Genomic DNA, 27,540 nt, shown 5'->3' with positions numbered 1-27,540 from the left:
GCTTTGGTCCTTCCCATCCACCATTGGCATGTGGCCCCCGGAAGCTTAGTAAGAAGGGAACCTGGCTCCCTGGGCTAAATATGGGCCTTGCCTGGAGCAACAGAGAAACAAATCATCCCAAACGTCTTCTTGTGCACAGCATGGAAGTCTGTCCAAGAGAGTTGTGGGATTGCAAAAGGCCCTTTTAAGGGCCCTTTAAGACAGACAATGGGCATTCTGGAATCAGGGGAGATTCTAGGAATGTTGACCACAGAACAACTGAAACAGCTTAAGGGACTACTACTCTCTATCAACTGAAGTTCGAGTAAGTTTTCTAATAAAGGGGGCTATTAAACATTAAAAGCCAAAACTTTAGTAATTCCTGTGTGTCATGGACAATGATCTGATATAGTTTTTAACTGATACAAGTCGCTTAACATATTACATAAGAATGGGCACCAACAAATGTAGGGCCCATCGAGGGAGATGAGGTGTGGTTTGAAGGAACCTTATCTTTCAACTTCCAGCTGCTATTTTTTAAAAAAACAAAAACAAAACAGTTGCAATTTTTATTTTATGAGCCTCCCATTCTGTCAGGCTGCAAAGAACTGGGTGTATATGATTTTCAAAATACTGTATTCTTTGAAAGTACAAATAATTAATTGTTCAACAGTTTCTTTTCCCTAAAGTTGTCTCATACCAAACTCCAGTCCTAAGAATGCTACGCAGTCACAAAGATTTGTAAACCGATGTGACAAGCAAATATTTATTTCATAAATTCTGGCAATCCAAGAGTTATATCTGATGTATTTCTACATAAGGCTTCATTCCTCCTTTCAAATGGGGTTGTCACTAAATTCCTCAGTTTGGTCCAGTTACAGAAAAATCCCTGCTCCATCTCGCATATTCGGTGAATTTATACAGCTCAATTATTATTATTACGTTTCTAAAAAGCAAGAAGCATGACCACAGCTCAAGGATACTCCATCCAGGCAAACGTTCTTGAGGGCACAGAGCAGAACCAGTGAAAGATGTGATCTGGAAGGACGGCCACATTTGGCTCACAGCCTGAAGGGTCCCCATCCCTTCTCTTGGGCTCAGGCCCCCTCAAATAATTATGGGCACTGTAGTTTGCTCAGGGTTTCTGGGAATTGTAACTCTGGGAGGCGTAAACTAGTCCCCAGAATTCTTTGAGGGAAAGAATATGCTTTGCATATGTAGAACATGGAACATGGAATATAGGACTTTGTTGGATAACACAGATACAGTGGAACCTTGGGTTATGTACCATCCTCCTTACAAATGCTTTGGGTAACGAGCTCTGCTAACCTGGAAGTAGATGCTCCATGTTGCGAACTTTGCCCCGAGATGCGAGTGGAAGTCGCATGCAGGCGGTGTGGCAGCAGCGGAAGGCTCCATTAGCGAAAGCGCACATCAGGTTAACGGTTTTGGCTTAAGAACAGACCTTCGGAATGAATTAAGTTTGTAACTGGAGGTATCACTGTAATGAGTGTCCCGAACACAAGACTGTCATCATTGCATGAGAGTTGCGATGTTTTAATGTGATGGGATGGTGAGCTGCTTGTGCGTAAAATCCTAGTCCCTCAGAGTTTGGCTAAGTCCACAAACCTCTGTCTGTGACGGAGCTCCTTAAGCATGGCTCCATCAGTCGCTCGTTGAATCGGACAGTGGGCGTTTACGGAACTTCTTCCAGCATAAAAGCTCCTTAACGGAAACGCGTCTTCTGGACTCTCGGCGTGACAGTTTCCGGCGAGGAGTGGGTGTCCCTACAGGAGGTCCTGAAACCTCCCCACTGTTCTCGCTTGAAGTGTCTCTGAGCCCTCCCTCCGACTCACTTTCCCTTGGAACTCCACTTCTCCCCCTGCTGGTCCCCTCCTCAGCTGAATGGTCTCTCTCACCCTCCGTGAGCCCTTTCACCTCCTGCGTCTCAGATGGCAGTTCCCTGACATCCACCTCCCCTCCAGGGCCCCCTTCACCCCCTTCCCTCCCCTCCTCTGCGGGAGGCGAGGGAGCAAAACCCCTGAAGGAACCTCCCTCATCTTCCGAAGTTTCGAACACTTCCCTCCACCTCTTGCTGTTTCCGGTTTCCAAGTACTCCTCCTCATCGGAGTCTGTTCCTCCTTCCAACTCCGATTCCCTGAATCCTTCCAGTTCCTCCTCATCGTCGGTGGTGCCAAAGTACTCCCTCCGGAACCTCGCTACTGGCTGAGGTTTCCTGGGGAACCTTTGGTGGAACGTTTCGATCAAGATCTCGTCACGGACCTCCTCTGCCGTCACCCAGGTGTTTTCCGACTCCGGTTCCCCTTCCCACGCGACCAAATACTCCACCTGATTACCCTTCCACCTGGAGTCGATGATTTCCGCCACATGGTTACTGCTTTCCCTTTCTTCTATGGCTGGCCCCCGTGTGGATACCCCTTCACCTTCCCCCCTATATGGTGACAGTAATGACCTGTGGAATACTGGGTGCAGTTTCATGTGGTTCGGTAACCGGAGTCTGAAAGCCACCGGGTTGACCTGTTGGATGACCTCAAATGGTCCCAATCTTTTGGGTCTCAATTTCTTGCAACCCCCCTTGAACGGCAACCCTTGGGTTGATAGCCAGACCTGACTCCCCACCCTAATGGTTTCACCTTCCCTTCTGCTCTTGTCTGCCTGCCTCTTATATTCTTCTTTGGCCCTTTCTAAGTTGAGTTGGAGTTGACGATGGATCGCTTCCATTTCTTCTACAAAAAGTTCAGCGGCCGGGACACTCCATCTCTCCCCTCCTCCCCCGGGAAACGCCCTGGGGTGGCACCCATAATTAGCCAAAAAGGGGCTCATCCCGGTGGACACATTCTCTGCATTATTGTAAGCAAATTCCGCTAGCGCCAACTTTTCGACCCAATCGTTCTCTCTGTCATTGACATAACACCTCAGGTATTGTTGGAGGATACCGTTTGCCCTCTCCGCCTGCCCATTGGTCTCAGGGTGCCTGGCAGTCGAAAAGTTGACCTCTACGTGCAACAAGCTCATAAGTTTCCTCCAGAATCTGGACGTGAACTGTTTCCCTCTGTCGGAGACCACCCTCAAGGGGGCGCCATGCAGCCTAAAAATATGTTCTACAAACAATTTCGCTGTCTCTTCCGCCGTGACTGCATGTGAGCAAGCTACAAAGTGACCCATCTTAGTTAACAGGTCTACTACGACTAGTATGGCGGTTTTCCCCTGGGATTTAGGCAGATCAGTCATAAAATCTATCGATACCGCCTCCCACGGTCGTTCTGGTGTGGGTAACGGTTCTAATAACCCCGCTGGTGCCCGCCTTTCTCCTTTGGCTCTCTGGCATTGGTCACACCTTCTCACATACTCCCGTACATCCTCCCTCACCTTGGGCCACCAAAACTCCCTGGTCACCAACCACATGGTCTTGTGTTGCCCAAAATGCCCCGCTGTGGGATTGTCGTGCAGCTGTTTGAGTACTCTCCCCCTCAATTCCCCTTCGGGTATATATAGTGCCCCTTTGTAATACAATGCCCCGTTTCTTTCTTCAAAACCTCCGGGGTCTTCTCCCTCTCTCCTTAAACCTCTGAGCTTATCCTGGGCGTATTCATCATTTACCGTTCCCTCTACCAGTTCTCTTTGCCCCACCCAGGCCGCCCCACACACCCAGTGGTCCTCTGGGATAATATGTCTCTCTTCAGGCGCTCCCTCCCCCTCCAAATATTCAGGTTTGCGAGAGAGAGCGTCCGCTCTGATGTTTTCTGGACCTGGCACATAGCAGATTTCAAAATGGAATTTGGAGAACTCCTGGGCCCATCTCACTTGTCGTTGGTTGAGCACTCGTGCCGTTCTCCAATACTCCAAATTCTTGTGGTCCGTACACACTTGCACCTTATGCTGTGCGCCAATTAGTAAGTGTCTCCATCTCCGGAACGCTTCGTGAATGGCGAGTAGTTCTCGGTCATATACGGTGTAGTTCCTCTCGGATTTGTTCAGCTTACGCGAAAAGAAGGCACACGGTCTCCATTCCGACTTATTGCTCCCTGGCTGAAGCAGCACCGCCCCCACCGCCCGGTCTGAGGCATCAGTTTCCACTCTCATGGGTTTTTGTAAATCCACATGCAGGAGCTGTTCTTCCGAAGCGAATGCCCTTTTCAATTCCTCAAATGCTTGCTCCGCCTCCGCCGTCCAAACGAATTTCTTCTTGCTGCTTAGACAGTCCGTGATGGGAGCCGTTAAGTGGGCAAAGTTCTTGATGAATTTATGGTAAAAGTTCCCAAACCCTAAGAACCTTTGCACATCCTTTTTCGTTTTCGGTGTCTTCCATTCCAGCACCGCCTGGACCTTGCCTGGATCCATGGCTAATCCCTTGTCTGATAAGCGGTACCCCAGGAATTCCACCTCCTTGGTGTGAAACTGACACTTCTCCAATTTCACCCACAGCTGGTTTGCTTGCAGCTGGCTCAGCACTTCCCTGACATCCTTTACATGCTGCTCCTCATTCTCTGAATATATCAGCACGTCATCGAGGAAGGCCACGCAATTCTTGTAGAGCAAAGGTCCCAGGACATGGTTCATGAGCGATTGAAAACAGGTGGAGCCTGATTGCAATCCGAATGGCATAACGAGATATTCAAAAGCCCCCAAAGGGGTGAACATGGTGGTTTTCCATTCATCCCCTTTCTTTATTCGTATCAGGTTGTATGCCCCTCTCAGGTCCAGTTTCGTGAATATCTTTCCCTTCCTCACCCTGGTCAAAATGTCATCAATCCTGGGCATGGGGAAAGTCACTGGTTCTGACACGGCATTTAGCCGCCGGTAGTCCACTACAAGCCTGGGTTTATCCGTGTTTTTTTTGTCCACAAAAAACACTGGGCTCCCCCCCACCGCTCTGGACTCTCTGATGAAGCCCCTCTTCAGGTTTTTATCAATAAACTCCCTTAACTCCTGCATTTCCCTGTCTGACATGGCGTACAGCTTGCCCACGGGGAGCTGGGCCCCAGGGACCAGGTTAATTTGGCAGTCAAAGTCTCTATGCGGTGGTAGTTTATCTGCTTCCCTTTCGCTGAAGACCTTGCTCAGGTCAGCGTATTGTTTGGGCACCTTCCCTTTGTCCGCCACTTCCGTCCCTGCTAGAAAGGCTTTTGCCCCTTCTGGCACCTTTCCCTCTCTGCAGTGTTCCAGGCAATGTGCTGACCCAAAGGAGACCACTCTCTGATGCCAGCCCACTAGCGGGTCATGCAACGCTAGCCAGCTCATTCCCAAAATGACGGGAGCCCCTCCCAGGGTGGCCACATTGAACGCTATCCTTTCGGTGTGCCTGGCCACCCTCATAACCATTGGGACGGTCTGTAGGCTAACTTCTCCTCCCAACAGCTCCCTCCCATCGATCGTGGTCACCTGCAGGGGGTTGCTTAAAGGGAGTGTCTGTATCTGGTGTTCAGCTGCAAACTCCTTACTCATAAAATTACAGGAGCTGCCTGAGTCCAACAGCGCCTTTGTCTTTAGTGGGTATCCGTTTGCCAGCTCTAGGAACACCTCTATTACTAGGGCTGGTCTTGGAGGTTCCGGAGTGGGCACTTTTACTGCTCCTTGGCCTGGCTGCAGTGCCCTGACGGTGGCAGCCAGGCGTTGGCTTTTACTGGCTCCTGGACTCCCTCCTCCTTCCCCCCAACAGCTCCCGCCATCCCTTGCCATTCCTTTCTTTGCGGGCAGACTCTGGCAAAGTGACCTGGCTGCTGGCAGAGATAACATTTCTTGGCGCTCTTTCCCTCCTCCTTCCTCCCTTCACTGGGATTTGAAACTGTGCGCGCGCACGCTGTTCCAACTTCCATCGGCTCTCCTGGCGGGAAACTTGGCTCTGGAATCTCTGGAATGCGGAAATCCCTCCAACGCTCTCCTTTCCCCTCCCGCTTCTCCAAGGCTCTTGCCTCCTGGCGCGCTCCAATGGTCAGCGCTGATTTGGTCAGCTGGTCCATAGACTCCGCCCTGGGCGCCCGGGAAAGTTCGTCTTTCACCGCCGAAGAAAGCCCCTCTTCAAAGAGCATTTGAATGGGTTCCGCCGATAGGTCCCATCCCAATTTATGTATCAACATTGTAAACTCAGTCCAGTACTCACGAACCGATCGGCTCCCCTGTTTGCAAGCCATCAATTGTCTGCGCACCAGTCCCTGTTCAATCTCGCTGGAAAACATCAAATCCATGGCGCGAAAAAACTTCCTCGTGTCCTTCAGCATTTCACTATTCCCTGCCATCAGGGGTCTAACCCAGTCTCTCGCCCCCCCTTCGAGATGGCCAATCACAAACGCCACTCGCGATGCCTCGTCGGGAAAGTCGTTAAACTGCAGTTCGAGAGCATACTGCATCTCTGTCCTAAAGGCTTGGTAGTTCCTGGGGTCCCCCCCAAACTTCTGCACCAATCCTGGCATCTTTCTTGCTAGTGTAGCGCCTTTTGCCTTTTCTGCATCCTGCGCCCTCCTTTCTTCTAGCCTCGCCGTTTGCAGTGCTAGCTGGACTTCCAACACCCTGTACCTTTCTTCCAGGCTTGGACCCTCTCCAGCTCCTCCTGCTCCCCCGGCTCCGGCTGGGTTGCTCATGATGCCTCTCTGCACAAGCTGCTTTCAGGGACTGTCCGATTGCTGTGATGGGATGGTGAGCTGCTTGTGCGTAAAATCCTAGTCCCTCAGAGTTTGGCTAAGTCCACAAACCTCTGTCTGTGACGGAGCTCCTTAAGCATGGCTCCATCAGTCGCTCGTTGAATCGGACAGTGGGCGTTTACGGAACTTCTTCCAGCATAAAAGCTCCTTAACGGAAACGTGTCTTCTGGACTCTCGGCGTGACAGTTTCCGGCGAGGAGTGGGTGTCCCTACAGGAGGTCCTGAAACCTCCCCACTGTTCTCGCTTGAAGTGTCTCTGAGCCCTCCCTCCGACTCACTTTCCCTTGGAACTCCACTTCTCCCCCTGCTGGTCCCCTCCTCAGCTGAATGGTCTCTCTCACCCTCCGTGAGCCCTTTCACCTCCTGCGTCTCAGATGGCAGTTCCCTGACATTTAACATCCATATTGCAGCGCTTCAAGAAACCCGAAGAGCAGCAGAGGGACAACTGAAGGAAGAAAAAGGAGGCTATACATTCTTCTGGAAGGGTCTACCTGAACAAGAATGTTGAATACATAGAGTAGGCTTTGCTATCAAAAATGATCTTGTGAAGCTCTTGTCAGAAGTCCCTACCGGCATTAATGAGCAACTTTAAATCCTTCAATTAAAACTTGCCCAAACCCAACAGGCTACTATTTTAAGCACTTATGCACCAACTGGATGCCAATGAAGACATTAAAGAAATTCCCCCCCCCCCAGCTGGATGCCATCCTATCAGAGATGCCTAAGGTTCTCATCCTGGGTGATTTTAATGCAAGAGTTGGAGAGATTTTGATCTGTGGCCTGGGACTATTGCGAACAAAGGAATTGGCAGCAGCAACCAGAATGGAATCTTACTTTGACTGTCTGTGCAGCACACAACCTTCTTATTACCAACAACTCTTTTGACAAAAAAATAAATTTGAAATATCATGGAGGCACCCTCAGTCAAACCACTGGCACCTCTTCAAGTATGTAATTATCTGAGCTAAAGATCGCTGTGATGTGCTCCTAACCAGAGCTATGATGAGTGCCGACGACTGCTGGACGGATCACCAACTAATACGCTCCATGATGGCTATCTAGATTATACCTCAACGCAGGCTTCAAGGAAGGAAACCAAGGCACAAAATGAACACTCAAGCGCCCCTAAGAAAAAAACCTATGCCAACGCTAAGGCTGAGGTTCAAAGAAGAACCAGAGAAGTAAAGAACACCTGGTGGATAAAAAAAGTTCAAGAGATCCAGCACTTAGCTGACACTCATGATGCACTGAGTTTTTTTAAAGCCACAAAGACCATCTATGGGCCAGTAAATCATGGCATATGCCCCCTATGCTCAACAGACGGGTACCACACTTCTAAAGGATAAATAAGCTTTTGCACTGTGCTGGAAAGAACATTACCAGCATCTCCTTAACCGCAACTTCCCCGTAGCTGCTGAGGTCCTCTCACAAATTCCACAAAAACAAATTAGAGATGAGCTTGCAATCTGGGAGAGTTGTGTACAGCTATTAACCAAATGAAAAACAACCAAGTCAGTGGACCTGATGGGATATCTGCCGAAGTTTTCAAAGTGGGTGGAATTGAACTTACACAACAACTTCGCAAGCTCATTGAAAAAATCTGGGAGAGAGAGGAGATCTCAGCAGACTTTAGGGATGCCAAAATTATCAGCCTTTTAAAAAAAGGTGATAGAACGGATTGCAGAAACTATTGAGGCATCTCTTTATGAGCTGCAGCTGGCAAAATTCTGTCAAGGATCTTAGCAAACCGTCTTCTAATTATATCTGAGGCTGCCCTTCCTGAATCCTAAAATGGTTTCTGACTTTCTAGGGGGACAATGGACATGATTTTCACTGCTTGACACCTTCAAGAAAAATGCAGACAGCAAAACCAACCCCTGTATTTGGCGTTTATTGACCTGACTAAGGCTTTCGACACTGTAAATTGTAATGCCCTGTGGACTGTCCTTCTGAAAATTGGCTGCCCAGATAAATTTGTGAACATCCTTCGGCTCCTCCATGATAATATGACAGCAACAATTGCAGATAACAATGGCTCTCAAAGTGAACCATTCACAGTGGGATTAGGTGTGAAACAGGGATGCATTATCACCCCAACTCTATTCATTATTTTCACTGCCATGATCCCATACATTGTCAAAAGGAAACTCCCCACCGGGGTAGAAATCTTATATCAATAACAGTGACATGATCCACATGTGGTGGACGCGTGAAAAGATTAAGACTTTTTTGGCGAAAATATACGATGAATTAAAAAAGATGATGGGGATAACTTTTACTAAAAAACCGGAGGCATTTCTATTAAGTATTTTAGACAAAGAGGAGGTTAAGTCGGTTATGATTCACTGGGCGAAACCAGCGGGACCAGAAATTCACGGAAGACTGGAGTAAATTTACAGACTATTTGAAAAGTATTTGTGAAGATCAGATGATGTTTGTAGGTTTGCAAGAAGTTTTGTGAGGAGTATTATTAGCAGTATTGCAAAAATGGAGAAGGGGGAGGATGATTTGTTAAGAGATGTAAAGGCAATATAAAGTTAAGAAATGCATAAGAAGTGGTTAAAACGGTGGATCATCAGAGGTGCTGATGGAAGTCTAAAAAGATTGTATAAGTGATAAGTTTTGTGGTACATTTTATAATTTATATGTTAAAATCAATAAAAAATTATTTTTGAAAAAAGTATTTTAGACAAAGAGATCCCAAAAATTTAAGAGAGATATTCTTGTATGCAACTGCAGCAGCTCGAATACTCATTGCCAAGGGATGGAAAGATCAGGAGGCTCCAAAAAGAACAGATTGGCAAATTAAATTACAGGAATTTGTGGAGATGGCTCAGTTGACTAGCAAACTCAGAGGAAACTCAAAGCAAAAATTTGCAGAAAAATGGGATGATTATAGAAGATATGTTCAAAAATACAATAATAGTTTTGACTCCATGCTAGCTTTCAAGTGACAAAAGAAGTAAAAGGAGGTGGATAACAATTAAGGATTTATGATGTTTTCTGAATGTACTGGAAAATCTATATAGAAAGGTTTATTGTTTTGTGTACATTCAATTGTAAGATAAAATATATGCGAAGGGACTTGACAGGAAGTCAAAATTGAAGAAAAGATTTATAAGATAAAAAGGAAAAAAATATTTATTTTCATTATAATCACTATTTTTTTGTGTGTGTTTGTGTGGGTGTGTGTTTTGTATGGAATGTTTGGGAGGAAACAATACGGTAAATAACAAATAACAAACAAAATATTGATGTGTGTAATTTTTATTTCTCAATTATATTTTGTGGTAGTATGGTTGTAATGTTTTTTGTAACATAAAATCATTCAATAAAATTATTTTTAAAAAAGAAAGAAATCTTATATTGAACAGATGGAAATCTCTTTGTCTTGAGTAGGCTGAAAGCAAAGAGTAAGATTACCATAACTTCCATCGTAGAGCTGCAATATGCTGATGACAATGTAGTGTGTGCACACTCAGAGGATGACCTCCAAACCATCCTAAATATCTTCACAGAAGCCTTGGCCTATCGCTCAACATCCAAAAAACCAAAGTGCTGCACCAACAAGCAAAAAACAACCCTTCCGCAGCGCCACAAATCCAACTCAGTGGTATAATGTTGGAAAGCGTTGATCACTTTCCCTACCTTTCCACAAGGGCCAACATAGATGCCGAAATCCAGCATTGCCTGAGTTCAGCAAGTGCAGCTTTCTCCCGATTGAAGGGCAGAGTGTTTGAGGACTGGGACATTTGCAGGGAAACCAAAATGCCTGTTTACAAAGCTATTGTGCTACCAACCTTACTGTATGCTTGTGAAACATGGACCACTTGTAAACACCATCTCCAAACTCCTCGAAAGATTCCATCAACGGGGTCTCCAAAAATTTTTACATACCACTTGGGAAGACAGGCAAACTAATGCCAGTGAACTGGAAGAAGCAAAGATCATGAGTATCAAAGCAATGATTCTTCAACATCAGCTTCGTTGGACTGGTCATGTTGTTCAGGTGCCTGATTATCGTCTTCCAAAGCAACTACCGTACTCTATTCCTAACTTAAAAATGGAAAGTGTAATGATGGTGGTCAACAAAAGAGGTTTAAAGACTCTCTTAAGGCAAATCTTTTAAAATGTAGTATAAACACCAACAACTGGGGAACACTGGCCTGTGAGCGTTTCAGTTGGAGAACAGCCTTTACCAAAGGTGTCATGGGCTTTGAAGACGCTCAAACTCAGGATGAAAGGTGCTAAGAGAGAGGCACATTTGGAAAACCCTCACCGTTATCAACTCCTGCATGCAAACCCCACTGCAGAAGGACATGAGGATCCAGAATTGGCCTCCACAGTCGCTTACGGCCCCCCTGTTAAAACTGTGTTCATGGAAGATGATCTTACTCAGCTACAAGCAGCAGCATGCATAGTTTGTACACAATGTGCAGGCTGCAATTCTATACACAGAACTCAGTAGGGTTTAGTTCTGAGTAAATGTATAATTGCATTGCTGGAAGCTTCATAAAAACGTTCAGAGGTACTATGCTATGCTTATCTACTCCAGAGTTAATTACCAATGAGCTCAATGAGGCCCACTTCTAGATAAATGGGATTAGGACTGCAATCTCAGTCTTGCCAGTTTGCTGCCGCTGAATTCATCCTAAAACGGGAAGCTTCACCCGCCTTTCTTCTGTTTTGACCCCTCCTAGCCAGGTATGGATGTTTCACAGAAATGCAGACCAACTTTGCGTATTCAGAAGCTAGTTTCTTGTAATGGTACCCCACCTTTCCTTAAAGGGCGAGAGACGGTGTAAGCTAACCCATTTCCTCCTAGATGACTGTGGAAGGGAGCCGGCTGCGTGCTTTTTGCGCCCGATCCAAGGGCAGGAGGTGGCGCTGTGCGGCTGCTCCAACCACACACAGAAGGAAATAAAAGGGGAGGAGGAGGAGCTGCAGCAGCAGCAGCTGCGGTTGCAATTGTAACTGCAGCCCCCCCGGCGGAGGGAGGAGCCTCCGCAATCATCGCCGCCGCCGCCGCCCCGGGAGCCCTTGCACGCCGGGCCTTGCGGTACGTGCCCTCGGCGGGCGAGCAGCCGGCTGTCCGTGGAGAGGCCGCTGCCCCCTCCGGGCGCGCCCGCCTCGCCTCTCCGCTCCCCGCTCGGCAAGTGGGCCGGGAGGGAGGCGCGGCGCTGGGCCCCGCACGGACGGAGCCTCCGGCGCCCTCGCTTGCCAGGCCCCCCGGATCCGGCGGCGTTTTCGCGGGGGGGGGGCGAAATGGTTCCGATTCAAAGCGAGAAAACGCGGCTGCTTCCTCCAGGTCTCTTCGCCCCCGGGGCTTCTCCCTCCGGGAGCCGGCTGCCCTTTCCCTCTTCCCGGCTCCCCATCCCGCCTTTGTCTCCTAAAAGCGCCCCTCCCCGGCCAGTTGACCCGTCAGACGGCGTCCCTCGAGGACGCTCAGTGCAGCCAGCTGTTTTCTGGAGCTTGCTGTCTGCTTAAGCCAGCTGCCTTTTAAAAACGTGTCTCTTTCATGAATTTCCCTTTTTAAAGAACTTTGCAGCTGGTCTTTCGACACAGCCAGTTAGAAGGAGGAAGGGCCAGAACTGCTCACTGGTGAGAGCAGCGTTTCCAGAACTTGGGTCTCCAGCTGCGTTAGGACTACAATTTCCATGCCCACTGGTCCTGCTAGCTAGGGATGATGGGAGTTGTAGCCCAACAGCAGCTGGAGACCCAAGTTAGGGAACACTAGGTGTGCATGCAGGAGCTCCCAGGTTCAATCCCGGCATCTCCAGGTGGGGCTGAGGGACACTTCCTTCCTGAAATCCCGGAGAGCTGCTGCCAGTCAGTGTAGGCAATACTGACCACAAGGCAGCTTCCTATCTTCCTAAGAAGTTCATTCCCATTTCTGGTAACCTAACCCACCTGCGTTCATTTTACAGCAAGTTGTTTTTAAAGTTACTTTTAACTGTTTTACAATAAATTTGCTTTTTCAAAAAAGAAATGTAATCTGCAAACGAGTATCAAGCCTGTTGATGAACTTGCCATGCTCAATTGTTCTAACAAAGTGAATACATTTCTTTTTAACCAGTCGGATGGCTAACCCTGCTTTGTCTCCTCCCGACAGGCCACCACCCCACCGTCACCCTGGCGCTGCGCTGTTTGGACGGTGTATTCCTTTCCCCCACGGAGAATGACTTTGTCAACAAGATTGTGGAGGAATTGGACCACTTCCTGCTTCACAACCAGCTGGAGAAGTAAGTGGCTCCTGTCAGCAGCTGGCGGATGCAGCTGTCCTCCTCTGCTTTAGGCCTTTGTATGGTAGTCTGCCACAGGTGAGGCAGTGAGGTGCCCTCCAGGTCCCTGACCATTGGCTGTGCGCTGGCTGGCTCTGATTGGAGGCAGCATCCAACAACATTTAGAGACATTTAGAGTCTCCCAAGTCCAGCGCTGCAGGTGCCCAAGCTGGAAGGCGCATTGGGCGACCATGTTCAGAAAAGGCTAAGGACCTAAGAAGAGCCTTACTAGATCAGACCAAAGGCCTGTTCAGTGTCACATCCTGCTCTCATAGTGGGCCACCAGGTGCCCATAGAAACCAGGCAAACGAACTCAGCACAACAGCAGCCTCTCCCCTTGTGATTCCCAGCATCTGGCCCTCAGGGCTGCTGCCTCTGACTCTGGAAGCAGAGTGGAGCCATTGTGGCTAGTAGCCACTTAAAGCCCTGGATTTCTCTGACCCTCTTTCAAACCCCTCCACGTTGGTGTCCATTGCTGCTGCTTGTGGAACTGAATCCCACAGTTTAACTGCGTGGTGTGTGAATAAATACTTTCTTTTGTCCATCCTGAATCTTCCAACGTTCAGCTTCATTGAATGTTCTAGTGTTATGCGAGAGGGAGACGAGTTTTCCTCTTTCTCCATGATGTACATCATTTGACACACTTCTATCATGTCTCCTCCTACTCACCTGTCCTCTGAACTAAAAGCCCTAAATGCTATAACCTTTCCTCATAGGGAGTTTCTCCATCCCTTTGGTCATTTTGGCTTCCCTTTTTTGAACCTTTTCCAACTCTGCAATATCCTTTTTGCAATGAGATGGCCAGAACTGTATACAGTACAGTGGTACCTCAGGTTACATACGCTTCAGGTTACAGACTCCGCTAACCCAGAAATAGTACCTCAGGTTAAGAACTTTGCTTCAGGATGAGAACAGAAATTGTGCTCCAGCAGCATGGCAGCAGCAGGAGGCCCCATTAACTAAAGTGGTGCTTCAGATTAAGAACAGTTTCAGGTTAAGGACGGACCTTTGGAACGAATTAAGTACTTAACCCGAGGCACCACTGTATTCTAAATGTGGTTGCATCATAGATTTGTATAACTGCATTATCCTATTGGCAGTTTTATTTTCAGTTCCCCCCTAATGATTTCCAGCATAGAATTTGCCTTTTTCACAGCTCCCACACATCAGGTACAGTTTCATTGAGCTCTCCACCACAACTCCAAGATCTCACTCCTGGTCAGTCATTGCCAGTTCGGACCTCATGCGAAATTATTATTTTTTGCCCCTCCTTTACACTTGCTTACATTGCCATTTTACTGACCATTCCCTCCATTTGGAAAGGTCTCTTTGGAGCTCTTCCCTTTCTGTTCTAATGCCCTGCACAGTTTAGTATCATCAGCAAACATGGTACCACACTGCTCACCCCGAACTCTAGATTGTTTATGAACAAGTTAAATAGCACAGGCCCCAATACCAATCAGACACCCTCCCCCCAAAAAAATGGAAAAGGGAAAAAGAAAGGCTGGGCAAATACAAAGTGTGCCTTGCTCCTTATTTCTACCCTGTACCACTGCAGTTTCTCCCCAGGGGTTAGGAGTCCTTCTGTGCTATAGAGCAACGATTCATTGATGAATCTGCTTTAGCTGCATAACTTGAAGGCACAGAAAATTGAATTCTTTAAAGTTATCTACTATTCAGGGTTGCAGTGAGACACTACCTGCCCAAAGATGAAAAAGAGGAAAGTGCTTTATATGTCTTGGGCAGCTTAAATTAAGTATGGAAGCTGTCCGTTCTACGCTTATATAATACGTGCACATTCTGTTCCTGCCATTGCCTATTTGTTGGCACCTGTCTGTCTCGAGAGACAGTGGCGTGGGCCTCTGGGGGTGAAGTCAAACTGCTGCATTTGCCACACCAAAGTGACCTCCCTGGGGCACAAGGCTGGGCTCTTTGTATGGAGGTCCTGGGCTGCCCAGACGACAAGAGCCTCCCTCCTGGCCTCGCTGACGTGGTCCAGGGGAAAGCAGAGCGAGACATTTGGTACCAGTTTGGTTGCTGGAAGAAGGCGTACAAGGCACCACCCAACTGCCTTAGGGACTTTGCTCCGGGTTTGTGTAGGGTTTACTCCTGAGTCTTGTCTTCTCCTGAAGATGTTCTGCTAGGCAGTGGAGGTTTAGAGTCAGAGTTTTCCTTCTCCTAGGTGGGCCTCCTTCCCAGGTGGACGAGCCCCACCTGCCCCTCACTTCCCTTGACAGCATATGCAGAAACTGCCTTCTTGACCGTTGGACCCACTCTTGGTCTTGTCCGCTCCATCCGCCGGAGCCTGTCTTCACATGCATTTATGCTTAATATGTCTGATATCTCCCTCCCCATTTTTTCAAACTACATTATCAGCTGTCCAAATGCACATTTTTTCCAACCTCACATTTGGTGTTTGACTGTACACTAAAAAAACACCCTTGATGGTTAGAGATGATTTGCGTTGTAGTTCAGTGATATCTGGAGGGCTTTAGTCTTTCCCTGCCCCCTTCCTTATGAATGCGAGTTGTTTTTACCACAGCTGCAAAATGGCCAGAAATTGGGGGACATCTGGCACAACCTCTGACCACTCCCTACTGACTCTTCTGTCCTTTACCTTTCCTTTTCCAGAGTCCTCTTGTTTCCTCCGTTGTCCAGTCGCCTGCGGTACTTGATCCACAGGACTGTGGATGATGTCGACCAGCTGAGCAGCTTTTCGGTTGGAGAAGGCTGGAGGAGGAGGACGGTGGTCTGTCACTCAGCGATCAGGTTGGACTCTCACAGTTCTACAGCCCTTGATTCACCTTCTCCCCAAGGGCAAAGACTGCAGCGGGGAAACTTTCCCAGCCTGTGGGCTGAATTCTTATCTCCCACAATTCCAGTGGGGCATTTTGACAGGTGGGCTGAGCTGCTCATCTGCCAATTGCCTGGTGTCAGCATGACATCAGCGGAAGCATTTTCCTCAGGGGTTTGCAAGTGCTGATGGGTAGTGGTGTTGGCAAAAGCCTCTTTCAGCAGACAGCTCCACCTGCATCTGCCCCACACCTTCCATATAGGACATCCAGTGTGGGGCAAGTGGGCATGGCTTGGGAAGACAGCCTTTGCAAGCCAAATTCAGACTCCAGTTGGGAGGTTCCTGTAAAATTTTCCTTAAGATGTAAGCCAGGCTCCTGAGTGTTGAGGAATTCAGAAGCTCCCTCCACATGGGGCAGCAAACAGGAATTCTGGGAAGCACGAGCTACTGGCTGATGGGATTAATGCTGACAGCGAGCTCCTTTGAAGCTGCCACCTGACGTGGGGGGGCGTTGATAATTGGGTGGCCCATTGGAAAGGTCTATCAGCTCCTACTCCATAAGAAATATGTAAGCAGGACCTGATGTTCATGCGCTTAAAGCGGCAAACCAGGGATGTCGTCAGTGGTCAGGGATGATGGGCGTTGTAGTCCCAGAGGGCCACAGGGAGATTTAATTTGGAGTAAACTTGCAATAGGGTTAGGTAAGGTTGGATTTCTTACTGAGGAAAGCGCTTTGTTTTGGGGTCCCGTGCTTGAAAGGGAGCAGTTCACAGGGAGCAGGTCACACATGACGAGCTCCTTGGAACGCCTCCTTTCTGCTGTTCTTCTTCCTCTCTTGGGTTTAGGTTGCCAGATGAACCAGATGATCAAAATGGCTCCTGTAGCAGTGCCCCCAGCTCAGGCCACCCTCCCCAGTCGAGAAGCAGAGGAGGCCGAGCCAGAGGAGGCCCACATCACATGGACACGCTGGCAGATGGCTCCCAAGGCCGGAAGGGAGGTGGCCGGGGCAGGAGGCAGCCCCGGAGGAAGCCGGACAGAGCTCTGTATGTTCCCAGAGCCATGCGCAAGAAGCCTGAGGGCTTGAGGCAGGAAGGTGCGGAGGCCTTTGCGAGTGAGGTGGCCGGCTTTGGGGTCAGTGAGGATGGTCACCAGATGTCCAGTGCCACTCATAGCACCAAAAGGATACCAGCTGCCAACAGCTTACCTGCCAGCAGTGATCCCTGCGTGCATCACCCAGAGGCTGAAAGCCCTAGAGAGATGTGTACAGATAATTTGGAGCTCAGTAGTATAAGTGGCGAAGGGGCTATGGAGCACTCAAGCTGCCTTCTGTCGGAATGTGTGTCTAATCCATCAAAGCCGGATGGCCAGAGCAACATCGGCCAGGTAGTCTCAGTGCTGGAGAGCAGCCCAAGCCCTAGTAAAGATAGCAGAGATGATTTGGTCCTAGAGTGCTGTGAAACCTCAGGCCTTCCAGAAGAGCAGAAGAAAGAGCCTTCTGGTGGGGTGCTGTCCAAAGAAAGTGGACATCAGCCTTTGCCAGAAGGCCAGAATGAGAGACCTCTAGATGCTGTTGCTCTAGAGTTGAGCGTAAGCTTTTCAGTTGCAGAAAAGCAGGATTCCCCTGTACTGGAAAGTGGTGTTTTCCCACCTGTTCTGGAAGACCATGTGAGAGACATTGCAGATGCCATTTTGTCAGAGCCTCATAATGATCTCTCCCTTGCAGAAGATAAGGGTGATGATTGTGCTTGTGCCACTGAGGTAGAGTGTAGCGAGATGCTGCCCTTGCCGGAAGATGGCACTGTGGATGACCTTGCATTCCAACGAAGCCCAGAGGCATCAGCACTGGAAACCCAGGACAAGGACTGCGCTGAGGCATTGGAGTGTAGCCAAACAGAGTCCTACGGGGCTGCTCAGGGTCAAAGTAGTCCTTGTGGCTCTGGGCCAGATGGGGCACCCACTCCTGTAATGGAAAGTGGCAAAGATCGACCCGCGTTGGATCCACAGGCTCTCCCCTTTTTGAGTACTTCTCTGTCTGATCCTGATAAAGCCAACCTTGTATTTGAAAGCCAGGAGAAAGCAGTGGTAGACCTGGAAGGTAACCAGTGGCCTGGGCTAGAATTCTCTTCTGGAGATAGAAGTGTGGGGCACTCTGCAGTGGAAGAAAAGGACAGCATCTTTGAGGATGATTGCGGCACTGAACTCTTACAAGAGGTAATAGATTTAACTTACAGACTTGTTTCTGAGTGGGTTGGTTCAGATGTAACAGTAAACCATGGTTTAGCACTATGGTTGCATTCAGATGTAACAGTAAGCCAAGGTTTAGCACTATGGCTGTGGAACACTAAGGCAGCTTTTGCTAATCAGGAGCCCTTTCTGCTGTCCTGCCTGGTGCTCAGTGGCGGAGCAAGCCAATTGGGCGCCTGGGGCTGTATGCATGCCTTGTGCCTGGGGGCGGGGCTGGGCAGGACGCTCCACAGGGCCTCCAAGGAGTCTGCTGGGCTCCTCCCACTCAGCTGAGGAGGAGGTGGCGGGCACACTGTTTGGGGCAGTGCGGAGCCTGCAGGCATGCTGCAGACCCCACAGTGAGTGTCACCCGGCATTTTGTCACCCCCCTCGGTGGTGACACCTGGGACGGCCTGCCCCCATTGTCCCCCTCTTCCTCCACCCCTGCTGGCCCTGATGGGAGTTGTGGTCCAGAACATCTGGGGGGCACCAGGTTGGCAAAGGCTGTGTTAAGCCATTCAGTGTGGTTTCTTTTAGCCACATTGTTCCCAGGCTGCTTGTAGGTGCCCACAGCTCTAGTAATTCCACTTTGCTGCTTCCTCTCTTCAGCAGGGAGGCAAACCACAGTGCAGCTGGTTTGCATCCCATCCCAACCAGCATTTGTGGCTTGCTTCTCCCGAAGAAGCCATGATTGGCTCACGCAGAGCAAACCCCATGGCTCTGCCCCCACTGGCGTGAGCCCATGGGGAACTGTGGCTCCAGGGCTCAAAAGGCTTCCCCATCCTGGTCTACTGTGGCTGGCAGTGGTGCTTTAAGTTCTTGGGAAAGGGCTCTCCTGCGACCTATGGAAGCTCCTTTTTGTCTGGAGCTGCCAAGGGTTGACTCTGGGGCCTTCTACACCCAAAGCAGGATGCTCTGCCAGGAGCTACAGCGCTTTCCAAAATGATTAAGAACTTATGAAGCTGCCTTCTACTGAGTCAGACTCTTGGTCCATCTAGTATTTCCCTACTCCAGGAAGAGCCTCCAGACGTTATTGGGCTACAAGCTAGCATGGCCAGCTGTCAGGGTGATGGGAGTTGTAGTCCAACTGTACCCGGAGACATCACGTTTTCTACCCCTGGTCTACACTGATGGGCAGCAGCTCCCCAGAATTTCAAAGGGGGTCTCTCCCACCCCTCCCTGGAGATGGCAGGGACTGAACCTCCACAGGCCGATTTGGGTCCTTTATCCCTGACATAGGATCCTTCCTCAGTTTCAGCAACAAGCAACCAAAATGCTAAAGTAGCAGCATAACAAAGGATTACTCGGGGGCTCAGCTAGCACCCAAAAGCCCCTCCTGTGTGGAGCTGCCCTTCGGCACAAAAAAGGGAGAGGTGGATCAGCAGAACCGTGTGGGGAAAAACTGTTACTGGATCACGCCTGCACCATCCACTCTCTTGCCATTTTAGCAGTCTGGCTTCCCCAGAAAAACCCTGGGAACTGTAGCTGCTTAATGTTTTCCTAATTACTCCTAGCAGTCTGTACAAACTACAGTTCCCAGGATCCTTTGGAGGGAGCCACGGCTATTAAAGTGGTATAGTCATGCTTCGACTGTAGGGTGTGGACTGTACCACTTGAGGCTGTCGGTGGAGTGTTGTATGTTTGAAGGCTCCCCAAGGGGGAAACCCCTAGTTTGTATTCAGCTGCGTCCTGCCTCAGGGGGTCTCCTCGGGGCAGGACTAGCACAGAATACCACCTGCTCTTTGCATGTAGAAAACAAGCTCATAGAGCAGGTGTGGGGATGCTGCTGAAGAGGCCTTGGCGATTTATAGTTTTCAACAGATATATCACCAGCTAAAAATCGTGAGATACCGATATATCATGATGCCTGAAATAAGGAGGAAGGAGGAAGCAGGAGCTGAGGGGTGATTCCTGGGTGTGGACTTCAGACCAGCCCAAGTTGTTGTAATCTACTCTCTCCTTACTGGTCTCTCTTGGGAGAGAGAGGGAGAAGGAGGGAGATCAGCAAAGTAAGAGGTTTGTTTTTTGTGATCAGGCAATAAGATCGACTTGGCTTGGCTCCTGCGTTTGCTATGCTGGGTCTTCAGTCAGAGGCGAAAGGGCAGGAGACCCTGATCTTTGCACGTGGGTGAGCTCTTTGCAAGCTATCGGGGAATCTTCTTCCCCTTCAGAAATGTAGGACACAATATATTACCAGGTCAAAAATTATGAAACTGTTATCGTGATCTGGACTTCAAACCGGGTTTGGACAATGTATCGATACCACACTCAACCCTATTCCTGAACTACAAGTCCCATCAGTTAGCCTGGCCAATGACCAAGGCTAATGCAGTTACAGTTCAGCAACTTCTGTAGGTTCAAAGGTACCCCACAACTGACGTGGAAGAAAACAGAAGACCAGCTTTCTAGTTTTCTACTTGCAGGGTGATTTTTAATGGGGAAATGTTGAAAAATGCAGCAGTACATCTGCATGCTGAAGTGGTCTAGAAAAAGCTTTGCCACCTGTTTCTGCTGATGGTGTAGCTTGATCCTGACTGTGTTCCATGTACAGATGTTTCCTATCTGTAAATATTTCTTGTTCTTGCAATGTTCTTTCTCTTCTTTTCTCCTGCCCCTAGATCACAAATTACTTGACCATAAAGGACATAAGCATTGAGAAAATCCAATTTGATTACTCCAGCTATGGGGAAGCACAGATCAATGAAGGAGATTTTGGCCATGTGCTAGAGATATATGATTTTTCGCCCTTGCTAAAAACCGAGCATCTTCTGGAGGCCTTTGCAGAGTTCCAGTAAGTAGATGGGCAAGGGACTTCCTGGTTGGGACTGGCTGAATGCTGGAAGTGGTGTTACACTGAATCAGACGTTTGGTCCATCTGGTTCAGGGCTGTACATACTGACTAGTATCTATGAAATTTCAAGCAGGGCATGTGCCCAACTCAGACCTGGAGATGTTGGCAAGCCAGAGGCATGATGCAGAGTTTAGGGACACATTCCAGCCAGGAAAAAACATTCAAGGAGGAAGCAAAGCAGGGCCAGTGAGAGGTGTGGCCTGGGGACAAGGGTGTACAACTGGGATGGTGTGGGTGCCTTGGAGAGAGAGAGAGGGGGGCCCTCTGTTAATATTTTTATCTGGGTGGAACTATCCATGGCTTCATGTAACTGACAAGCAACACTGTGGTCTGTCTTTTAGAGAGAGTGGATTTAAGCTACAGTGGGTCGATGATACTCATGCTCTTGGGATCTTCTCCAGTTTGGCAGCAGGTAATTTTGGATTTTCTGTAAGAATGCCTGTGAGTTTAGGGCTGACCGATGTCCCCGCCTGCATTTTCCTCTCCTTCCCACTCCAGCGATGGCATTCTCAGATCAGGAGAATGCACAAGACAAGCAGAGCTGGTTACAAATGACATACATATCGGGAAGGAGGAACCTCTGGCTGTCTCTGCATCTGTTGTTTGTTTATCTCCTAGGCAGCTGATCTTCCTTGGTCCTCCCAACTCTTAGGGAATGTTCCCTGCCAAGGAGAGTAATAAAAGGGAGGTAGCTGATGGATTGTGGAGAGAGGCGCTTCATGTGGAATGGCAGACTATGGTTTGCTATTGTGCAAGTGAAGCTTGGACTCTCCCTTCCTGTTGCTATGATACCTGAATCAACAAACCACGGTTTGCACAAAATAGGAAGTTAGGAAATGGAATTGGAAGGGGCAATGCTTGAGCCCAATCCTTGCTTTCCAGAGGCAAAACCATGGTTTGGGTTTGCATGAGAACCAAATGTGTGCGATATGCATCCCCTCTGGCTCCTGCCTCCTGTTGCTGGGGGAGCCTTTTGTGCACTCACCTGGTGGCTGCATGTGTAGGGAGGAATGGGCGTGAACAATCTTCCCTAGACATTTGACACTCCCAAGCACTGGGCAACAATCATGGCATCAATCTATGCTTTGCTCCAGAAATAATTTGACTCCCTCTGTGGCAACTGGGGGAGAGAGTTCAGGTCAGCCTTCCACAAGCTGGTGGCCTCCAGATAATGTGATTGGACTACAATGCCCATCAGCCCTAGGCAGCGTGTGCCTGCTGGGATTGTTGGGAGATATAGTCCAAAATCATGCTTGGTCTTATTTCTGAAAAATCGTACTTTCTTTTTCAGCTTCTCAAGCCTTGGAACAGAGCTATACCTCCCTAAAGATCCGACACCTAATCCATGGAACAAGGCAGTCAAAAATCAAGGCTCTTCAGCGGCCAAGTAAGAGCATTTTTGAAGCTGCTGCTGCTTCAAAGACCTCTGGCACCCCACCTCCCAAGAGGCAATGTCCTACTCACATATGTAGATGGATGTCTATCACTTTACTGCTAAGGTCTAAAGCCCCATCTGCTCTGTATGTGTAAAGCAGTTTCAGACCACTTTAAGTGGTAATGGCTTCTTCCCTCAGTGAGTTCTGGGAGCTGTAGTTCGTTGCTGAGAGTGTTGTTGGGAAACCCCTCTTCCCCTCACAGAGCTACAGTTCCCAGAGTGGTTGAACAGTCAGTCCCTCTTCCCAAAGAACTATGTAAGAGGATGTGGGTCAGAGTGCTGCCCTTCCAACTTCCTCTTTCGTCTCTTTGTACTTCCAAGGTCCTCACCTCCTCCTCACAAAGGGGACACTGGCTGGGGCTTAGAGGCTCACAGCTGCCAGGTTAATTCCTTATGGCCCCCACGTTTCTGATCTGAGGTTTAAAGTCTAGCTAATGAGCAAACAAGGATCATACAGAGGTTTTTGAACCTGGTGTGGCAGATGCAGGAAGGTTCACTTGGGTGGGGTAAAGCAAGGGCTGGAAACTTCAGGCCCAATCAGCAGCGTTCTGCTGGTTGAAAGACTGGCTGCTTCTTGAGAACACAGGCATTTTGGATTTAGAAGGTTTCAATAATGTTTTTGGGTGGCATGCATATTTGTGGTATGACAAGGTTAAAGCACATAAAGCATTTAAAAACCATATTGTTAGGAAAGCATTGTTTAATGTTTGGATTAGATATAAAGATTTATTGGAAAATAAAACCCCAAGGTGGTTGTCACCAATGGAAGCGAAAGCTCAGAAAAAGCTCAATATGGAGGCCAGATGGCCGAAGTATTGGGAAATTTTGGAACAAGAAGGAGATAGACTGAAACTGCAGAGTTTTGAGAAACTAAAAAACAAAGTGCAAGACTGGCTTCATTATTATCAGATAATGGAGGCTTACAATTTGGATAAGAAAGTTGGCTTCCAGGTGGAAAAATCTAAATTGGAAACAGAACTATTAGAACCCAAAACTAAGATTTTGTCAAAAATGTATAACTTGCTGCTGAAATGGAACACTCAGGATGAGACTGTCAAATCAGCTATGATTAAATGGGCACAAGATGTTGGACATAACATCATGTTTGCTGACTGGGAACAGTTGTGGACCACTGGGATGAAATTTACGGCATGTAATGCCTTAAGAGAAAATATTATGAAAATGATATACAGGTGGTACATGACCCCAGTCAAGCTTGCAAAAATTTACCATTTGCCCGATAATAAATGTTGGAAATGTAAAGAAAATGAAGGTACATTTTTTCACCTTTGGTGGACATGCCCTAAGATTAAGGCTTTCTGGGAAATGATCTATAATGAATTGAAAAAGGTATTTAAATATACCTTCTTGAAGAAACCAGAGGCCTTTCTCTTGGGTATGGTCAGCCAGTTGGTGTCAAAAAAGGATAGAACTTTCTTTATGTATGCTACAACAGCAGCAAGAATACTTATTGCAAAGTACTGGAAGATGCAAGATTTACCCATTCTGGAAGAATGGCAGATGAAGATGATTGACTGCATGGGATTGGCAGAAATGACTGGCAGAATCCGTGACCAGGGAGAAGAGTCGGCGGAAGAAGATTGGAAGAAATTCAAGGACTATTTACAGAAATATTGTAAAATTAATGAATGTTGAATGATGTCGGATAGAAATTAAGGGGTTTTTTAGCTGTAATGCTTTGAGATAAGGATTTGCTGAATAAATAATTTGAATTGGACTACAAGAAGGGGAGGTATGAGGAGGTCAGGGAAATATGTCATTGAAAACTAAGTATTGTGAACTATATGTGTTTTTTAAACTTTTTTGCTTTTTGTTTGTATAAAAATTGGAAATTTTAATAAATATCTTTTTTTTTAAAAAAAGGAAACTTCAGGCCCAGTGGCTTCTGGACCTCTCTCTCTCTCTAACCCTTGAGACTTCCCACAGGCCACATGCTCAGTGGCCTGGCTTTGCCCTTGAGTTCTGATAATGGAATTATTGAAGTGGGAGCTGTGATCTGGGACTGAAAGCTGGTAGCAGAGTTTGTCTAGAGCAGAGGTGGTGGTGGGGAAGTTGTGGCTCGGTGTTTCTGGACCACAGCTTCCATCACCCCTGGGCATTAGCCATGCTGGCTGAGGCTGATGGGAGCTGGAGTCCCAACATCCACTGCATGGCCACAGGTTCCCCACTCCTGGCTTAGAGAGAAAGCAATGTATAGTGTGAGCGTTAATGAGGGCAAGAGCAGCTGTGAAAGGCAGCAGCAGCAGCACTGTTGAAAAGAGCAGGACTCAGTTGCTGCAAAGAACCAATTGTCAGCATATTGCATAGGAAGGGATATGAAATGTCAGCATTATTGTGTGTTGAAGGGATGCTGGTTTTATATAGTTTAAGCTTTAAATATGTCCTGGTTTCAAACTCATCCCAGTTCACGACGCAATTGTGAAGTAGTCTGCATTTGCCACAGTGGTTTGTCCGCTAAGTGGAGTTTCAACAAACCACAGTACCCCGTGTTTGGATGTGATGGGAAACTGTGGCTTGTCTCCAAGGTAGATGCCTTCAACCATTTCCTCCTGCGCACATCGGAAGAGGGGAGAGTATCCAAGTCAGTTCACTGACACATTTGTGTATCGGGAAGCTATAATTCCTGTTATGTATGAACTGGCCCAGTGAATTTAGCTAGGCTTTTAGCAGGAAGTGGACTGAGTAAGAAACTTTCTCTCTGAGGTGCCGATTTTCTTTTTTAATATACTTTCAGGGAGGTGATAGTGTTCATGCTTGGCTTTTTAAATTTTTTTTTGAAGTCTTAAAAAACGGTGTTCATCACTTGCAATGTTATGCCCCATCCAGCTGCCTTCATGTCTAGACCAGCCCATCTCCCTTCTGTGGAAAGAGAACCTGGGAGTCCAAACCCCTTTTGCCAGACCCTTCAGACTCCCCACCCCGGACCAGGCTGCGTCTCTCTCCCACTGCACCCCTTTTGCTCCATGACTCCTTCTCCTCTTCCATTTCCCCCCAGAGCTCCTTCAGCTGGCCAAAGAGAGACCTCAGACGGACGTGGCGGTGGCTCGGAGGCTGGTGACCAGGGCCCTGGGATTACAGCGCAAACCTCCACGGAGCTCCGGCTGGCAAGTGCTGGATCCAGCAGAAAGCACAAGCTTGCCAGAGTAAAAAGCAGGTTGCCCTGTGTGGCTTGAGGTGATGGTCTGGGGGTGGTATTAAAACTGTACTCCTCACTTACGATGATTGCAGGCCTCATCTGTGCTCAGCTGGCTCGGTGGTGGTTGCAGGTTTCTTTTACTATGGAAGTAGTAAGAAGTTGGTGGTGATAGTGGCTGGTTGTGTTTGAAACCGGACAGGGATTCCAAGCCCATGAGAGTTATTGTTGGGCACTGAACTTCCTTGACGCTTGCTGGGAAGGAGGCTGACCTTCATACAGGCACCACAAGAGGGCGCTCTAGCACAAAAAGAGCTGTCCCAATTAGCCAAGTGCAATAGAACTGAAATACCTTATAAAGGTTTTCTTCTATGTATATGTGACTTGGCTGATATTATTTTAATTTAAAAACCTGCACTCTGAAAAGTTGGCCGGGGCTGGGATCTGGTGTTTTGTTTGCACGGGACGTTCCTTGGGCCCATTAAGGTGGAATTGGACAATTTTGGTTTCCCTTTCCATGTCTCTTCTAAACCTCTCGTGAAGTGGAGAGGAGAGAGCGCAATTTCCAGGGGCGGGAGTGCAGAAGATGCGCCCCCTGCCCCCTCCATTCGCCCATTTCAGGTTCCAAGTGTGTGTGTTTGAAAATCAGGTTTGGCTCTCCTTGTGGGGGAATGCAGCAACTGAAGGATCAAGTGCTTCCTTGCCATTTGTCCACTAGAAATTCTCCCAGAGGAGCCGCTGTGCATTGAAGAGATGAGATGGAGGCAGAATGTATACTTAAGGGGTGGGGGCTCTCGCAGTTCCAACCATCCCTGACCCCAGTGCAAATGCTTGCTGGACCGGACGGGAAGCAGGGTCTTAACAGCCTCAGGAGGGCCAGAGCTGCCCCAGCTCTAGTCTGCTTCTACCCCACATTGAGCCCCCCTGTAGGTGAGCACTTAGCTGCAAACTCACTGGAAGGAAAACTTCCATTCAGTTATGTAGGGAGAACCAGTGAGACACACATCCCTGCCCCCGCCCAGGAGTGGGGGGGTGGGGGCTGTTTTAGTTTACAAACAGACAGGAGAGAGACATGTTTGCAGGAGTCAATATCTTATTTACTGAAGTTTGTAAATATTTTTTTCTGGGTTTTCTTCTTTAAAATTAAAGCTGTTAATACACAAATCAACATGCACAGTGGTTTTCTGAATCCTCTGTTGCCCACTATCTTGCAACAACTACTTCCTGTTCTCTAACTGGTTCCTTTTTGGGGGAAGTGGCCCCTTCTGGATCTTAACTTTCTTCTCCGTTAGTGATAAGAGAGAGAAAACTGCCCATTTGCCATAAGTTGTGTTTGTGAAAAACCAACCTGGAACAAACAAGTACAGGAGATCAATCCTGCCTGGCAGCAGATTGTGGGAGGTGGCTGTGATTCTTCAGTGGGTCAGGTAGAGATTCAGTCTCCTCTCGCTCTCTCCTTTAGTTGCAAGGCCACAGCCAGCACCTGACTTCCCCAAGCTGCGTGTCGCTGCCAGTTACCAAGGGAAAAAGGGGAAAGCCAGTGGTGGGCTTGGCTTGGCTGCAGCATCAGGACCATGGAGCGTCATGGGCTGGCTCCATGGCTCTGTCAAGCTCCCTGCTCCCAGCAGCGATGCACAACATTGGGAATCCAGGTCAGCCCATTGCAGCTCCACTTGAGCAGGCCTGTTACTGATTAAGCCAGTGCTCCTCAAACTTGGATCTCCAGCTGTTGTTGGACTACAACTCCCATCACCCCTAGCTAGCAGGACCAGGGGTCAGGGATGATGGGAGCTGTAGTCCAACAACAGCTGGGGGGGCCCCAAGTTTGAGAAGCACTGGAAACCCTTGCATTGGAATCAGGCTCAGGGCCTACATTTTGGAAGCACTGGCTCAATTGCTGTGAACAAGGAGCAAGCCTGCTCAACTCAATTATGGACTGACCTCTGCATACCCACCTGTTTCACTTCAGCAATGTGGGCTCTACCCAGAGCCTATGGGCACCAGAAGCAGCTTGAGGGCACATGGAAAGAGTTTGACTGCTGGCCATATCAGCCAGGGAAGGAGGAGAACTTTAGCGCTGAAGCTGATAGCCCAGCCTTCAGTCACCATAACTGAGCAGCTGCCTGAAGGTGTGGCAGGCGAGAGGCATCTCCTGCTTGCAGAC

The 27,540-nt window shown here is 48.4% G+C and overlaps 1 protein-coding gene and 1 long non-coding RNA gene across 2 annotated transcripts; both read left to right on the top strand.

Annotated features, from left to right (window-relative positions):
• The first annotated feature begins 11,903 nt into the window (after window positions 1-11,903).
• Window positions 11,904-25,459, top strand: R3HCC1 (R3H domain and coiled-coil containing 1). Its single transcript, XM_053367819.1, has 8 exons — window positions 11,904-11,946; window positions 12,751-12,880; window positions 15,551-15,688; window positions 16,559-17,924; window positions 20,555-20,727; window positions 21,129-21,199; window positions 22,079-22,174; window positions 25,239-25,459. The coding sequence occupies exons 1-8, from the start codon at window positions 11,904-11,906 to the stop codon at window positions 25,388-25,390; spliced, it is 2,169 nt and encodes a 722-aa protein (XP_053223794.1). The 3' UTR covers window positions 25,391-25,459.
• LOC128402513 (uncharacterized) lies at window positions 17,966-18,125 on the top strand. The gene is made up of 2 exons (XR_008327726.1): window positions 17,966-18,001; window positions 18,060-18,125. It is a non-coding gene; the product is annotated as an uncharacterized LOC128402513 (long non-coding RNA).
• Window positions 25,460-27,540: the final 2,081 nt, after the last annotated feature.

The sequence above is a fragment of the Podarcis raffonei genome, chromosome 15 (genome assembly GCF_027172205.1).
Source record: "Podarcis raffonei isolate rPodRaf1 chromosome 15, rPodRaf1.pri, whole genome shotgun sequence".
In the NCBI taxonomy this organism is placed as follows: Eukaryota; Metazoa; Chordata; class Lepidosauria; order Squamata; family Lacertidae; genus Podarcis; species Podarcis raffonei.
The sequence above is the reverse complement of the archived record's forward strand: the minus strand, read 5'-3'. Positions and strand labels throughout refer to the sequence as shown.

What these genes read in the sequence shown, in the direction of transcription:
- R3HCC1 (XM_053367819.1), top strand. Translation starts at nt 11,904, where the DNA reads ATGGTTCCGATTCAAAGCGAGAAAACGCGGCTGCTTCCTCCAG. An exon ending in AACGCGGCTGCTTCCTCCAG is followed by an intron (nt 11,947 to 12,750) that starts GTCTCTTCGCCC and finishes TCCTCCCGACAG; the next exon opens with GCCACCACCCCACCGTCACC. An exon ending in CAAGGCTCTTCAGCGGCCAA is followed by an intron (nt 22,175 to 25,238) that starts GTAAGAGCATTT and finishes ATTTCCCCCCAG; the next exon opens with AGCTCCTTCAGCTGGCCAAA.